We start from the raw sequence: 13,483 nt of genomic DNA on the forward strand, positions 1-13,483 counted from the left end.
GGTTAAGAGCTTCATGTTCATCCTTTCTATTAAAGGATGCAGAATGGTGTAGAGGTTAGAGGCAAGTCTTCAGGGAGACTGAATCTTGGCTCTGGCATTTGGCAGCTGTGCGACCCTGGGCAAGTTATTTGATCTCATCTGTAATGTAATCCTCATCTGTAAAATGGAGATAAGTCTATTACCTACCTCACAGGTCTATTAAGAATTATACAAGTGTATATAGTGCTTACTAGCAGTGCCAGGCATGTAATAGCATGCTGTAAGTATTAGTTAGCAGTTATTCTAATTATCAGCATCACTTTAATTCTTATAGCAACCCTGGAAGATAGATATTATCCCTATTTTCACAAATGAGTAAATTAAATCACAGTGAGGTTTTATATACTGTGCTGATAACAATCCTATGACATTACTTTTGGGAGGACAGGGCAGAAAGTCTTCAATTGCCACCTGAATTAGTTTCAATCGACAATTTTAAATCCATTTCTTCTTTCCTTTTGAACAACCTTTTGTATAGGGAGCAAACACAATCTAAATCACTACTGAAGATTGCTAATTTATCATAATACCAAACAGAACACTGATCAGGTACAATTTTTCAGTGATCCAACAATAAACCCAGTTTACTGGCCTGTGGCTTTAGCCAATATGCTCTGATTCAATTTCCTCAACTGAAAAATACAGATTGCAGTTACTATTGCAAAATATCTGAGGACTAAAGGAGAGAATATGTTTGAACATGTCAAGGGCAGTGAACGGCGAGGTGTAGGAGCTCAGCAGATGTCCACTGAAACTACGGATGAAGTACGTGCTGCCACCAAGAACTTCTGGTTTTCTATATTTCTTAAAGGTGTGCGCTGTGAATCACTAAGTTAAATGCCAGACCATGACTCCCATCTTGAAAATCTATTCTTCCCACAGCTCTTCTGCCAGAGGGGCCAACCTGGCCACTCTCCCTTGTCTCTGACTACTTAACCCCTGCTGCCTTTTCTTTTCCCACAAAGTAATCCTCCATAAGGTTCAGCATTTGGCTCCTGGTTCTTCAATTACAAAACTTACTATTGAAACTTTCTCTTGAAGTTTCAAATATCATCTCCATAAGGGGTTTGGGAAAAGTGTCCTATTACTATTGTTTGTTAGATAAGCTAACATCAAACTGTTTTTCACCCCCTAACTTTACTAATGATCCACTGTTTTTATTCCCTTATAGTTAGTGGTTTTACTATTTTCCTCTCCTCCCAACAGTGAATATAATGGCTCCCTCTCTTCTATTTAAACCAATCATCAGGAGTGCCTGGCTGGCTCAGTCAGAAGAGCACGTGAGACTCTTGCTTGGTCTTGGGGTCATGAGTTGGAGCCCCACAATGGGCTTGGAGATTACTTAAATAAATAAGCCTTAAAAAAATAATAATAAAACCAATCATCAAATCCTGATTTTATCCTATGAAACATCTATCATTTATTTTTATTTCCAATGACATTATCTTCCAACTGAATTATTCCAACAGTCTTAGATCTGGTCTCCTTGCATAATCAGATTAACTTCTGAAATAATCACTTCTTCATATCCTATCCCTTCTCAAAACTCTTCAATGGCCACTTACTACCTACAAGATAAAGTGTGCTTGGCATTCAAGAAACATAGCAATCTAATTCTTGTGTGTGTGTGTGTGAGTGTGTGTGTGTGTGTGTGTGTGTTTTAACCAACCATTACTGCTCAATTTCTAGACCTCCCTGAGTCAAGCTTGCCGAGCTTTTGTTCAAAACATTTTTAACTTATCTCTTCCTTTCTATCTCGTGTCTAAACACCCTTTAAATCCTTTAAGTCCTAGATTTTCTCTAATGCCTTTCCTTAATGTTCCAAGTTTACAGTTCTGTTTTTCTTTCTGTAGAAAAATACTGTAAGCTGAAAGGTAAGTATGATTTCAGTTTGCACTGAGAAAAATAGGATATAGGGTCAGATAATACTTGAGTACTATCATGTTTTATGATATTCTAACCAGAGGGTGACAAAGATGTTAAAGCATCTGGGACTTTCAGTCTGGAGAAGAGAAGATTCAGAAGACATGTTACTTGTAAAAAATTAGATATAAACATATATCTGCACAGCTGTATATATTTATATAGCTCTACTGGTATACATCACAATCACCTGGAGAACTTACTGAAAATACAGATGCCTTGGCCTAATCCCAGTTATTCTGATTCTTTCCGTATGGTATAAAGGACCCAGGTATCTATCTTACACAAAGCTTTCCAACAAAGAACGATTTCATTACAGCATTTTTTTCTGAAGAGAAAGTTTACATTTAGTTACAAAGGGGTTTGTAACACTCACCCACCTCTCTGCCATATGATGAAACTTATTTTAGAGAGGAAACATAATAGGAAGGGAGACTTTAACTCAGGATAAGAGTACTTTGTAAAAAATTGCTAAAATATGAAATGGGCTGCCTTCTAAGGTAATATTGTCTTCTTCCTGCAAGTTTTCAAAGAAATCACAGATCTTTCCTTTGCAACTCATATCAAACCAGTTGCCATTTCTTGTTGATTTGGAATCTGCAGAACTTCTTATACCTGACTGATCTTCTTTAAAATGATTTATATCCTAGAATATTTCTCTCTCCCTCCATACCATTCCATTTTGCAAATTAATTTCAAAAGGACTTGGGAAGTCAACTTGAAAAGCCTTATAATGGCCAAAGATGGGATAATTTGGGCATCGAAAGATAGTAAGTGCAATGCACTGAATTATATCAAATATTTGAAAACACATGAGTTTATGATACTTGAACAAAACAAATCCCCTAACCAGTCACCATCGGAGGGTGAATCAATTCATTATTTTAGAAAACTGGTAAGTAAAGAGAAAGAACTGAACATTTACCTTGCCTTTACTATAAAGGTTTCTTCCCTTAAGTATTCTAGCTTACAAATGAAGAGGGAATGATAGAATTAGAGTAATGTATTTAGTAATAGCTAACGAATTAGTGGAGCTAGGTATTGATCAATAACAGATGTTAATACCACCAAAAAAAGAGAGAAGTAGACACTGTCTCCCTCATAATGAAAACACACCTCCTCCTATGAAGCAGTCTTGCAAAAAAAGAAACACACCCTGAATGTGATGATCTCTAGATCTAGACCCAAACACCAAATTTATAGGAAATACAGAGGAACATGTTAAAACCACAAAAGGGAAATGCAAGCAACCAAATTCAGACTGTGGGAACCTCTATATTGTGAACAAAGACTCAATTTCTTCAATAAGTACGTGAAGAAAAAAACGAGATAGAAGGGGAACCTATTGATTACAAGAGACTGAAGAGACATGTCAACTAATTGCAATGAATGAACTATGGATCCTGATTCAAAGAAACAGACTGTAAGGAAGAAAAACAGACAGATCACTAATGACTTATATAAAACAATAAGAAATTTGAACACAGGCCAGATAACTGATAATATTAATAAGTTGTTATTTTGGTGTTAATGACGTTACATTTATGTTTTAGAAAACAGCATTTGTCTTTTAGAGATACATACCAGAATATAGGAGGGGGATGGATGAAATAAAATTGACTATGAGGTGATAATTATTAAAGCTGAGTGATGAGTACATGGGAATTCACTACATTATTTTGTGCTTATTTGAAATTATCTAAAAGTTAAAAAAATAATATAGAAGATCTGTATAACATGGGAAAATATGATTATAAAAATAAACTTTTTTTTTTAAGGGAAGGTCATATAACTGAAGTAATCTTAGGAAGTTATTATGATATTTTTCTCTTTTTTAATTCCTACATGCTACTTAATGAAATTTCATTTAGAATGCATTTCAATTCTTCTTAATTTTGTCCCCAAACTTTTTACATTTTCAACTGATAAGGCACCAAATAATCTTAACACTTAAATGTATGACAAATGAACAAGTGTTTGCTTTTGCATTAATTTTATGGCTTATGTGTTCAGAATTGAAGTCTATCAAAGTATTTGTACTGTTTTAACTTTCCATGGCTACAATGGTAGGAGAGTTCCTACCATACCAGGAGGCTCAAGAAAGGGCTCTGACATATGAAGTACGAAGTAAAAAGCTGCATATGTGGAAGAGGTTGGGGGCATGGGGAGGTAAGTGTGTGTTTCTGGGTACCTAACCTGATAGGATGACACACTTATTCCTAGTAGTCAGCTTTATAAAGGAAAAACCTTTGAGCTTTTTATGCCTAACAGTCTATTTAAGATTAACTGCTGAAGGTTACATCAACAAGAGGTAAGAGTACACACGGTCTATTTGTAAGTTACTTCCTCTCCGGAGTGCCCACCTTTACTCTTTCACATTTGTGATTATATTTTAACTTCAATGAATCTTTGAATTCTAGTTACTTTGATTAGGAGCATGTGAATAGAACCTTCACAAATTTACAATCCTTTATGCAGTGAATCAAGTTACACCTTATAATTCCTGTCACAAATTTCTAAGAAACTATTTTGACCAGTGATTTTCAAATCCAGCTATCTATCACATCGTCTTTAGCTTTTAAACATACAGATCCCTAGGCTGAATCAGACTGTTGAGAGGATGGCACAGAGCATGGGACAGAAATCTAAATTTTAAATTCCCCATATAATTCTGATACAGATGGTTTATAAACTGGCATTTGATAACAACTGATTTGAATAATTTTCTTGCCTTACAAATAAATGACTAAAAAGTAACACAAAATGAAACACCATACCCATCTATAGAAAATTTAGATAGAGAAATTAAGGTTAATATGAAGCCTTAAAAAGAGAATTAATGTCTTACCCTTGAGGCTCTTGGACGGTCTTGTTCTCTACTTTTTGTTCACATTCTTTTATCATGGAACTTAAAATGACCTGATTTAAAAAAAAAAATGACTTTAGTGAAATACTTTTTAGTGAAATGACTTTGTTTATAATAGTGAAATGCTACTACTTAATCTAAACCTTTTAATTTAATTTAATTTTTAATATTACCACAAACTAATGTTTATTAAAAATGTAATGTTTTGGCAGTTACTTTGTCAAAGAGATTCACATTAGATTGCTATACTACGTGCAGAAATAGTTTTTAAAAGACCTCAATCATATAACTTAATAACTGATTTTGATTTTCACTAATCTTCCTTCTAACTCTGACTTCAATTCTCCCTTAGTTTTTCCTACCTCTAACGTTAAAAGTAAAACTTGTATACATCTATACATTTAACATATGCACATACCATGATCACACGTATTTTCCCAGTAAAAGCTGTTTGTCCCATGCGCCTTTGCTTTCTCCAGGTTGCAAAGAGCAAGATGCTCTATTTTAATGTCTAGAGCAGGGACCAGGTATAGGTCTGTGGCTACTAAAATGTAACTGGGAACACAATGGTCACCCAAAAGTTAGCATCATTTTTTCAGGGAGACTGAGTGAGTGATGGAAAGGGTGGAGGGATCTAAGCTGCTCCTCCAACTGCCGGCGACCACACCAGAAACTGGTCTTCCTGAATATTCTTGACCCATATTTGGGCATGGAGGTCACTACACAACAAATATTTATTGTCACCTACTATGTGCCAGGTACTTTTTTAGATACAAAGAATGCACAAACAAAACACACAACATTCCCTCCTTATGGAGAGCTTATGTTCTTGACAATAAATATAAAAAATAGGTAAGTTATAAAGTATATTAGAAGGCGATAGGGCTTTGGAAAGAATATCAAGTAAAATATAGGGTACTAGGAGGCCAAGGTGAAGAATGTTACAACTGACATGGAGGTGTCCCAAGCAGGCTTCATGGAGATGACATTTAAGGAAAAGCCTGAGGGAGATGAAGGAGCAAGGAAGAGACACCAGGAAGAGTCTGAGCAAAGGCTCCATCTAGGTGAAAGTTATGTCTATCACATTCTAAGCAAGGAGGCCAGAGTGGTGAGTGCAGAGTGAGCAAGGGAGAGGGTAGAAGATGAGGTCTGAGATGTGAAAGAGGAGAGAGCCAGATCTTAGACTGCCTTGCAGATTATATAAGGACGTTGGTTATTAAATGAGACTTTTGTCATACGCACGTTAGATCTAGATTAATCCTTTTTTGAATCTTTTCTGGTTTTCCACTCTTTCACCTCACAGATTATATATTTTGTTTGTTTAGCTAGCTTTTGCTTTATTATGTTTGGTGGGAGTTTTTTGTACTTTCTCTTCTGTTCCCTGCATTGTCTCTGTATCCTCCAGTACCTTCTTTCTTGCATGTATGTTTTCATCTCCGTCTTTGATGTTAGAGGTTTTTCTCAAATGGTTGGTGATCTTGGGATGTCCCCTAAAGACTGGGGCACTAAACTGCTGATTAAAATCTCTTCATGCATGAATAACTTCACTTTAAGGTAAATCGGGCACAAACCAAACTTTCTGTCAATCTTTTTCCCCTGTAGGTCTAATTCTGACTGCATTCTTGGATCCAAGAAGGGGAAAGGTAACAAGGTTTCCAATCACTATTAATTTCCCTCTTCTTATAGCACTCATTCCTGTTCTCAGCTACATGTTTAAAAGTAAAGCTCCAAAGTTCTACCAAGGTTGGAAAGGGAATCTGGGAGTCTGATCCTTTGAGAAACTTTTAACCACTCCTATTTTCAGTCCAACCTATCCTAATGGAAGGTGGAGAAATACACCTTATAATATCTTGTTTCTTCTATCCTGCAGGCTTAGCCTTCATCTTGGATGCAAAAATCCTCAACAAAAAGCTCACAAACCAAATTCAGCTTCATATAAAAGGAATTATGCACCATAACTAAGTGGGATTTATTGTAAGAATGCAAAAGTTGATTTAATGTCCAAAAATCCATTAGTGTAAAACAATGAATCAAGACATTAAAAGAAATAACCACATGATCCTCTCAACTAAGGCAGAAAAAACATTTGACAATATCCTACACTCTTTCACGATAAAAACAGTCAACCAGCTAACAATAAAAGGGAACCTCCTCAACCTGACAGAGGACACCTATAAAACATACGAAGCAAAGATTGAAAAAAACCACAAAGAGAAAGATAATTCCCACTCCTAACTTTAATACATATTTCAAGAGCTAACAGAAGCAGATCACAAAAAACTGATAAAAATGTAGGAGAATTAAATCTTAATTTACCTTATTAAACAAAACCCATGGATCAATTTTTTAAAAGATTTTTTTATTTGCCAGAGAGAGAAAGAGAAAGAGAGAGAAGCAGGCTCCCCGCCGAGCAAGGAGCCAATGTGGAACTCGATCCCAGGACCCTGAGATCATGATCTGAGCCGAAGACAGATGCTTAAACATTTGAGCCACCCAGGCGCTTCCCGTGGATCAACTAATAATAGAAATGAGAATCCAATTTGAACTGAATGATAGTGAAGATACAATGTAGCAAATGTACAGGATGTGGCTAAAGGAATATGCAGTCTTAAATTCATGTATCCAAAAAGAAAAGTTTCAAAGTAAATAATCTAAGCTTCCTCTGTAGAAAGCTGGAAAAACAGAAAAAAAAAAAAATCAAACCCACCATGATAATGGGTAGATAAACAGGATAAAGATACAGACTAGGAAATAAATGATAAATGGTTGGAGGAAATAAGGAAGACAAATAGAATAAAAGAGTTATAAGGAAATGGAAGACAGAAAATGGAAACTTTGCTTCTAAGAAAGTTAATGGTCAGAGATCAAATCGCATAGCATTTTACAGATTAAAAAGCAATTCATGTACATTAGCTCATTAAATTCTAATTATATTCACGGAAGGAAAGCATGTAATCCCCACTACACAAAGTTAAACAGAGGATCAAAGATGTTAAAGGAATTTTTCAAGATCTCCTAACCAATAAGTAAAGCCATAAAATGACCCTACACTAGATTCAAAAGAATTAAGCACAACATATTGTAATTATGCCTCACATAAAGAATTCAAGTCTGTAGAGGAGACAGTAAAACACAGGAACGTGGCGCAGATCATCACAGTGGCTTAATCATCGTGGTGGCTCACCTCATGCTCTGGAGAAAGATGTTCCATGTCAGTCCGTAAACATCTGAGACCAGGTAAAAAGTGATTAACCATTAAATCCTCTGAAATGACTTGAGACAAGGGAGTTAAGGGAATTAAAAAAAAACAAAATGGTATGTCCAATAGAACAACAGAGTAATAAAAATGATCCTTAAGGCATGCAGATCACTTAGAGCAAACAGGCTTCCCTCAAGCATGACTCTCATTTGCTGAGTTAGTCACTTACCGAGAGTCAATTGTTTATCCCCACAAATCCCTTACTGTCAGTGGTCTTCATTATTGTAAAACTACGTAATTTAATTACATGTTATGTAAACACATGCAGTAAGTATAAAAATTCAATCATGTAATTTAGTTGGATGCTTAAATGAGTAAGAAAAGTAAGAAAATTAATGTTTCCATGACAACTAAGTTGAAAGGTTTAAAAGAACTGGTAAAGGCCAACTGCTTAAAATGGTGCTGTTTAATTATGTCTGTGTGAAGCAACTATAAAAGATTAGGAAAAAGATAAAAAACTAAAAAAGGTCTATACCCAGTATCAGAAATGTTTCTGGATCCTCTTTAAAGAAAACTTAAACTGAAAATCACAATTACATTAGGGATGTGGTTTGTTAAGAAAGATGATATTAAAAGTCTACTAAGCAGACTCACACAAAAGAAAGACCTCAGTCTTACATCAAAAGATTGGTAAAGAAAATATTATGTATTTTAAGTTAAAATAAGTTATATAAACCATTTTCTTGATTTTCTGCTTTAACCGTCCTATTAAACTGCCCTACTATTGGTCTTAATTGAATTGGGTAGGATAACTTTTACTATAATAACATAAGTTTAGTACTAGTTATATTTCCTGGTCACTTTTGAGTTTTAGTTGATTATCCTGACATTCAAAAGGATCAAGAAAGCAGGTATATTTCTCAAGAAAACAATTCCCTTTGTTTATTCACAGCACATTCTTACCTTATCATAGTTGTTAGCCATTTAAAAATAGTTCTTATTTAGTATTATATATACACCATATTAAAGTAAAAAATGCCAGTAAATGAGTTCCCTTATAAAGACGAGTTAGTTTTTTGAAGACAAAATTATAATGAATTTCATTAATTAAAAAAAATTAGTATAATAAATAACTTTTGCCTTAAAAATAGTTATGACCAGGGCGCCCTAGGTGGCTCAGTCAGTCAAGTGTCTGCCTTCAACTCAGGTCATGATCCCAGGGTCCTGGGATCGAGCCCCGCATCGGGATCCCTGCTCAGTGGGGAGTTTGCTTCTCCTTCTCCCTGTCTCCCAGCTTGTGCTCGCTCACTCTCTCTCAAATAAATAAAATCTTAAAAAAAATACATTCATGATCTAAATAAACCTCAAAAAATACAATTATGAGTAAATATTATTTATAAATAAGACTCCTATAATGAGTAGCTTATATTTATTAAGTACTAAAAATATAGACATCATTTGGTTGAACTAATCCCTACAGTCATAGAGATGGCTGCAACATAATGGCTCTATAGTCTTGTTTTCTAGATACGGGGAAAGTACCACCAAAATGTAACTGTGAGTGATCTTTCAATTAGTTAAGAGTCTGATTGGGGCGCCTGGGTGACTCAGTTCATTAGGCCACTGGCTCTTGACTTCGGCTCAGGTCATGATCTCAGGGTTATGAAACCAAGCTCCACAATGGGCTCCCCACTGGGTGTGGAACCTCCTTAAGATTCTCTCTCATCCTCCCTCGGCACCGCTCCCCTACCTGGCTTGCACTCTCTTTCTCTCAAAAAAAAAAAAAGTTTGATCTAGAGAAATATGGGCATGGATTAAGAAGCTGAAGATGGGGGGCGCCTGGGTGGCTCAGTCATTGAGAGTCTGCCTTCGGTTCAGGCGTGATCCTAGGGTCCTGGGATCGAGCCCCATGTCGGGCTCCCTGCTTGTGGGAGGCCTGCTTCTCCCTCTCCCGCTCCCCCTGCTTGTGTTCCCTCTCTCGCTGTGTCTCTCTCTGTCAAATAAATAAATAAAATCTTAAAAAAAAAAAAAGCTGAAGATGGCCTTATTTGGAAGTAAAGAGTTAAGTCTCCTCCTCTTTCTACTCACTGTTTGTTTATACCTTTTCCCTGTGGAATCACAGGATCTTTCTTAAGGGCTGGAAACTTAGAGGTCATTTTATTCCCTCTGATATTAGGAATCACCTCTACCTCATTTGTGAATGATGGCCATAAAGCCTCTAACTGCTAATAATGACAGGACATTCATAGTTTCATAAGACAGATCACTCCATTTTTAAATAGCTAAATTAGAAAGTTTTTTTTAATTTTTTTTTTAAAGATTTATCTATTTATTCTAGAGAGAGAAAGTGCAGAGGGACAGAGGGAGAGGGAGAAGGAGAGAAGCAGACTTCCGGCTGAACGCAGAGCCCGACAGGAGGTTCAATCCCATGACCCTGAGATCATGACCTGAGCCAAAATCAAGAGGTGGGCGCCTAACCAACTGAGCCACCCAGGCACCCCCAGAAAGTTTTTCTTATAAAATCAGACTTTCTGTAACCTTCTTGTTAGTGTTAGCTCTACACCTGAGTTACACAGTGTGCTTAAACTTTCTTCTATATAACAACCTTTAAAATAATTTTTGAATTACTTTTTCATCCCCAAGCTAGCTCTTTTCCAGGTTAAACATTTCTAAATTCCTTCGAATTTTTTTAAAACAGATTTTTTGACTTATTACTATACTTAATGTTAAACACTACAGTTTTTCCATGTCCTTATTAAAATATGGTATCAGTGCTGAAAAGAATACTCTTGTGTTCTATTAGCTCAGAATGCAATTTGGATCACAGAACAATGTGATTTTATTGTGGCCATACCACTCTGTTGACACAAGTACAAGTTATGACTCATGTAGAACTAATACTTTTAGTACTTGAAGTGGGTCTGTTGTTAAGATGTTCTTCCCCTTACTGTATTGGTGTAAAGACTTTATTATATTTACTCTATATTGTGTGCATACCTAAACACACAATAATACTCTTTCTATACAGATTCTACGCACTTAGAAACCACTGACTTGCCTACTTGGAATATTCGGTTTTATACAGCTATAATTTTTGATCTTTTGACTTTCCAGTTTCCCTTGAGGCATACTCTTTTAGAAACTCTGCTATATAAGGTTATACATAACTTTTGGCTTAAGTTTCTAAACATCTATTTTCACGAAGTCTAGGGAAGATATAAACATAGCAATATTTTCTTGCTTTGGAATACAAACTCTGACATGCCATTATTACTTTCTTGAAAGGGTCTTGTTACTTCTCCATTACTAAAGAGTCCTTCCTTGCCAATTCAGAATATCACTTCCTCTTTTTGCTTCCTCTATCTACCCTAAGTAGAAAATGCCAACAAGATAAATCAAGAATAATAGTAAGTTCTCCTTTTAGTGGAAATAAACTTATAGAAGATATATGGATAGTTGAAATATAAAATTACCAAAATATGGTATCTCTGCCACTTTAGAATCTGTATTATAAAAACATGGCTTACATCATCCACATGAATAGGTAATCTATAGTAGATTCCTAAAAATGAAATGCTCTCAACTACTCATTCAACTTCAAGTTTTAACATTTCCAAAGGACAAATAGCTCCTTAACAGTACTATGTTTCTACTTTCCCTTTGATTTATTCAAAACAAAACCTCCCACTAGAATGTTCCAGTCAAGAATCTAGTGCCAGTTAACTGGTATGTACTAAAATATCAATCAGTGGTATTTTGGAACATATTTATCTTATTTAAAATTACTTGTTCACTTGACTTACTACTTCAAACTGGTATATAATAATATGGAACCATAAATATTAACCGGGCAACTCTCTCTACTGTCATTTTTTTTCTGTTATAATCAGAATTCTCTGATTGTTGTCTAGCATGTACTTTTATAGTTCTGTTTACATATTCAGCTTTCCACTCCTTTTTCAATCTCTTATTTCCTCTTTCTTGACCTTGCCTGCCTTTCAATGGGAGAGCAAAGAAGCTAGAGCTCACTCTGCCCATCTTTATCTTTGCTTCCTTCTTAGTTTTACTTTACTAGGCCTAGGATAGTAAAGAGAACATGTAACAGGACAGCTGAAGTTCTTTGTTCTAGTCACAGTTTTGCTTTTAACTATAAAAAAACAGAAGAAGTCACTAATGTCTTTAAGCTTTAGTTTAAAAATTTATAAAATGTGGTGGTTGACATGGGTTAGGTGAATTTTGAGTTTTCCTTCAGTTCTCCCATCACTGGAGATGATCAGCCATGTTGGCACTACACTTCCTCAATGAGTGGTATCTCTCCATAGCTTTCCACTGGATACAGATGGTTAAACATTCACAGAAAAACCTAAATGCCAGAACACATACAAGGCTTCCTTTTGATTAGCAGAAGCTTCAGCTATAACTCATTTCTTGCTCAGTTACATAGCCAATTAACATAGATAAAACTTTAGTCAGTGTTTCAAAATTATAGAACATATAAGCATAGAGGACTTAAAACCGTCTTTTAAAATTATGAGAGGACTAGAATAAGCAGTGGGGCAAGTCAAACCAAATTTTAATTTTCTATAACCTTCATGTAAGTAAGCTGAAAAAAAAAATACTACCTTCCTTTAACAACTGAGGTTCACTGTATGATTGGTTATATAAATATAGATACACATTAATAAAGCAAGGATACAACAACAGGAAAGTGCACTGTAGGCTTCAAAAAGATGGGTAGCAATATCCAGTCTTTTAGAATCCACAATTTGTAAATTGTTCACCAAGGCTAACTTATGCAAGTGTGGTATAACAACTGAAAAAAGAAGAAGAAATTGTTAGATTTTTATCTAAAACACTGTATACACTCATACATTAAACAAATTTTTTATTTTAAAATTTCATTTTAATTCTAGATGATTTCAAATCCTTTACTTGCTTTTTCTTACTAGAGAGAAAAGCATGTTTTTCAGAATAAAAACATTTGGAAGGAACAGAACATAGCACTGTCACTATAACCTAATTACGAGGATGTCTACAGGTCATTTGGCCTCACTGAAATTAAATTTCCCAATTTGAAAGATGAAAACCAAATAAACAAATGTAAACAATCTATCTCTCGTGTTATTATTATCTTTATAAATTAGTTTCTTTATAAAAATCAGGTAGTACCACTGCTATTAAACAAAGGACAAATATAGTATACTTATTCTTTTTCAATATCAAATTATTTCACTCCATAAAACAATTCTTAGCTTTAGTTTCTCAAATTCTTAGCAAGACCAATGTCAAATAGCACTGGTGGTTTAGTTCAAGTCACTCAAAGGGCTCAATAATCTTCTGTCTCAATGAATAATATAAAATTTTAAAAATACAGACAACCTACTGCTAAAATAAAAGTGATGGCAAAGAAACAGTATCCAATTCAGTAGCAATGAGCATCTCTACGGCCTAAGACT

At 35.1% G+C, this 13,483-nt stretch overlaps 1 protein-coding gene across 6 annotated transcripts in view; it reads right to left on the reverse strand.

The window, feature by feature from the left end:
* The window catches only part of RELCH (RAB11 binding and LisH domain, coiled-coil and HEAT repeat containing), a 108,088-nt gene that overhangs the window by 6,868 nt on the left and 87,737 nt on the right, over positions 1-13,483 (reverse strand). For 5 of the 6 annotated variants that reach the window (XM_073898090.1, XM_025886462.2, XM_073898089.1 and 2 more), the window contains 3 exons: positions 12,724-12,840; positions 8,013-8,101; positions 4,811-4,881 (listed from right to left, as the gene is read on the reverse strand). In XM_073898090.1, coding sequence (XP_073754191.1) covers positions 4,811-4,881; positions 8,013-8,101; positions 12,724-12,840 — 277 coding nt within the window. Of the gene's footprint in view, positions 1-4,810; positions 4,882-8,012; positions 8,102-12,723; positions 12,841-13,483 lie in introns of those variants that run through there. The other variant, XM_025886463.2, reaches the window with a different exon arrangement.

This window comes from Callorhinus ursinus, unplaced genomic scaffold (assembly GCF_003265705.2).
Source record: "Callorhinus ursinus isolate GAN/ISIS: 27379988/994484 unplaced genomic scaffold, GSC_fseal_2.0 scaffold11, whole genome shotgun sequence".
NCBI classification, from domain to species: domain Eukaryota; kingdom Metazoa; phylum Chordata; class Mammalia; order Carnivora; family Otariidae; genus Callorhinus; species Callorhinus ursinus.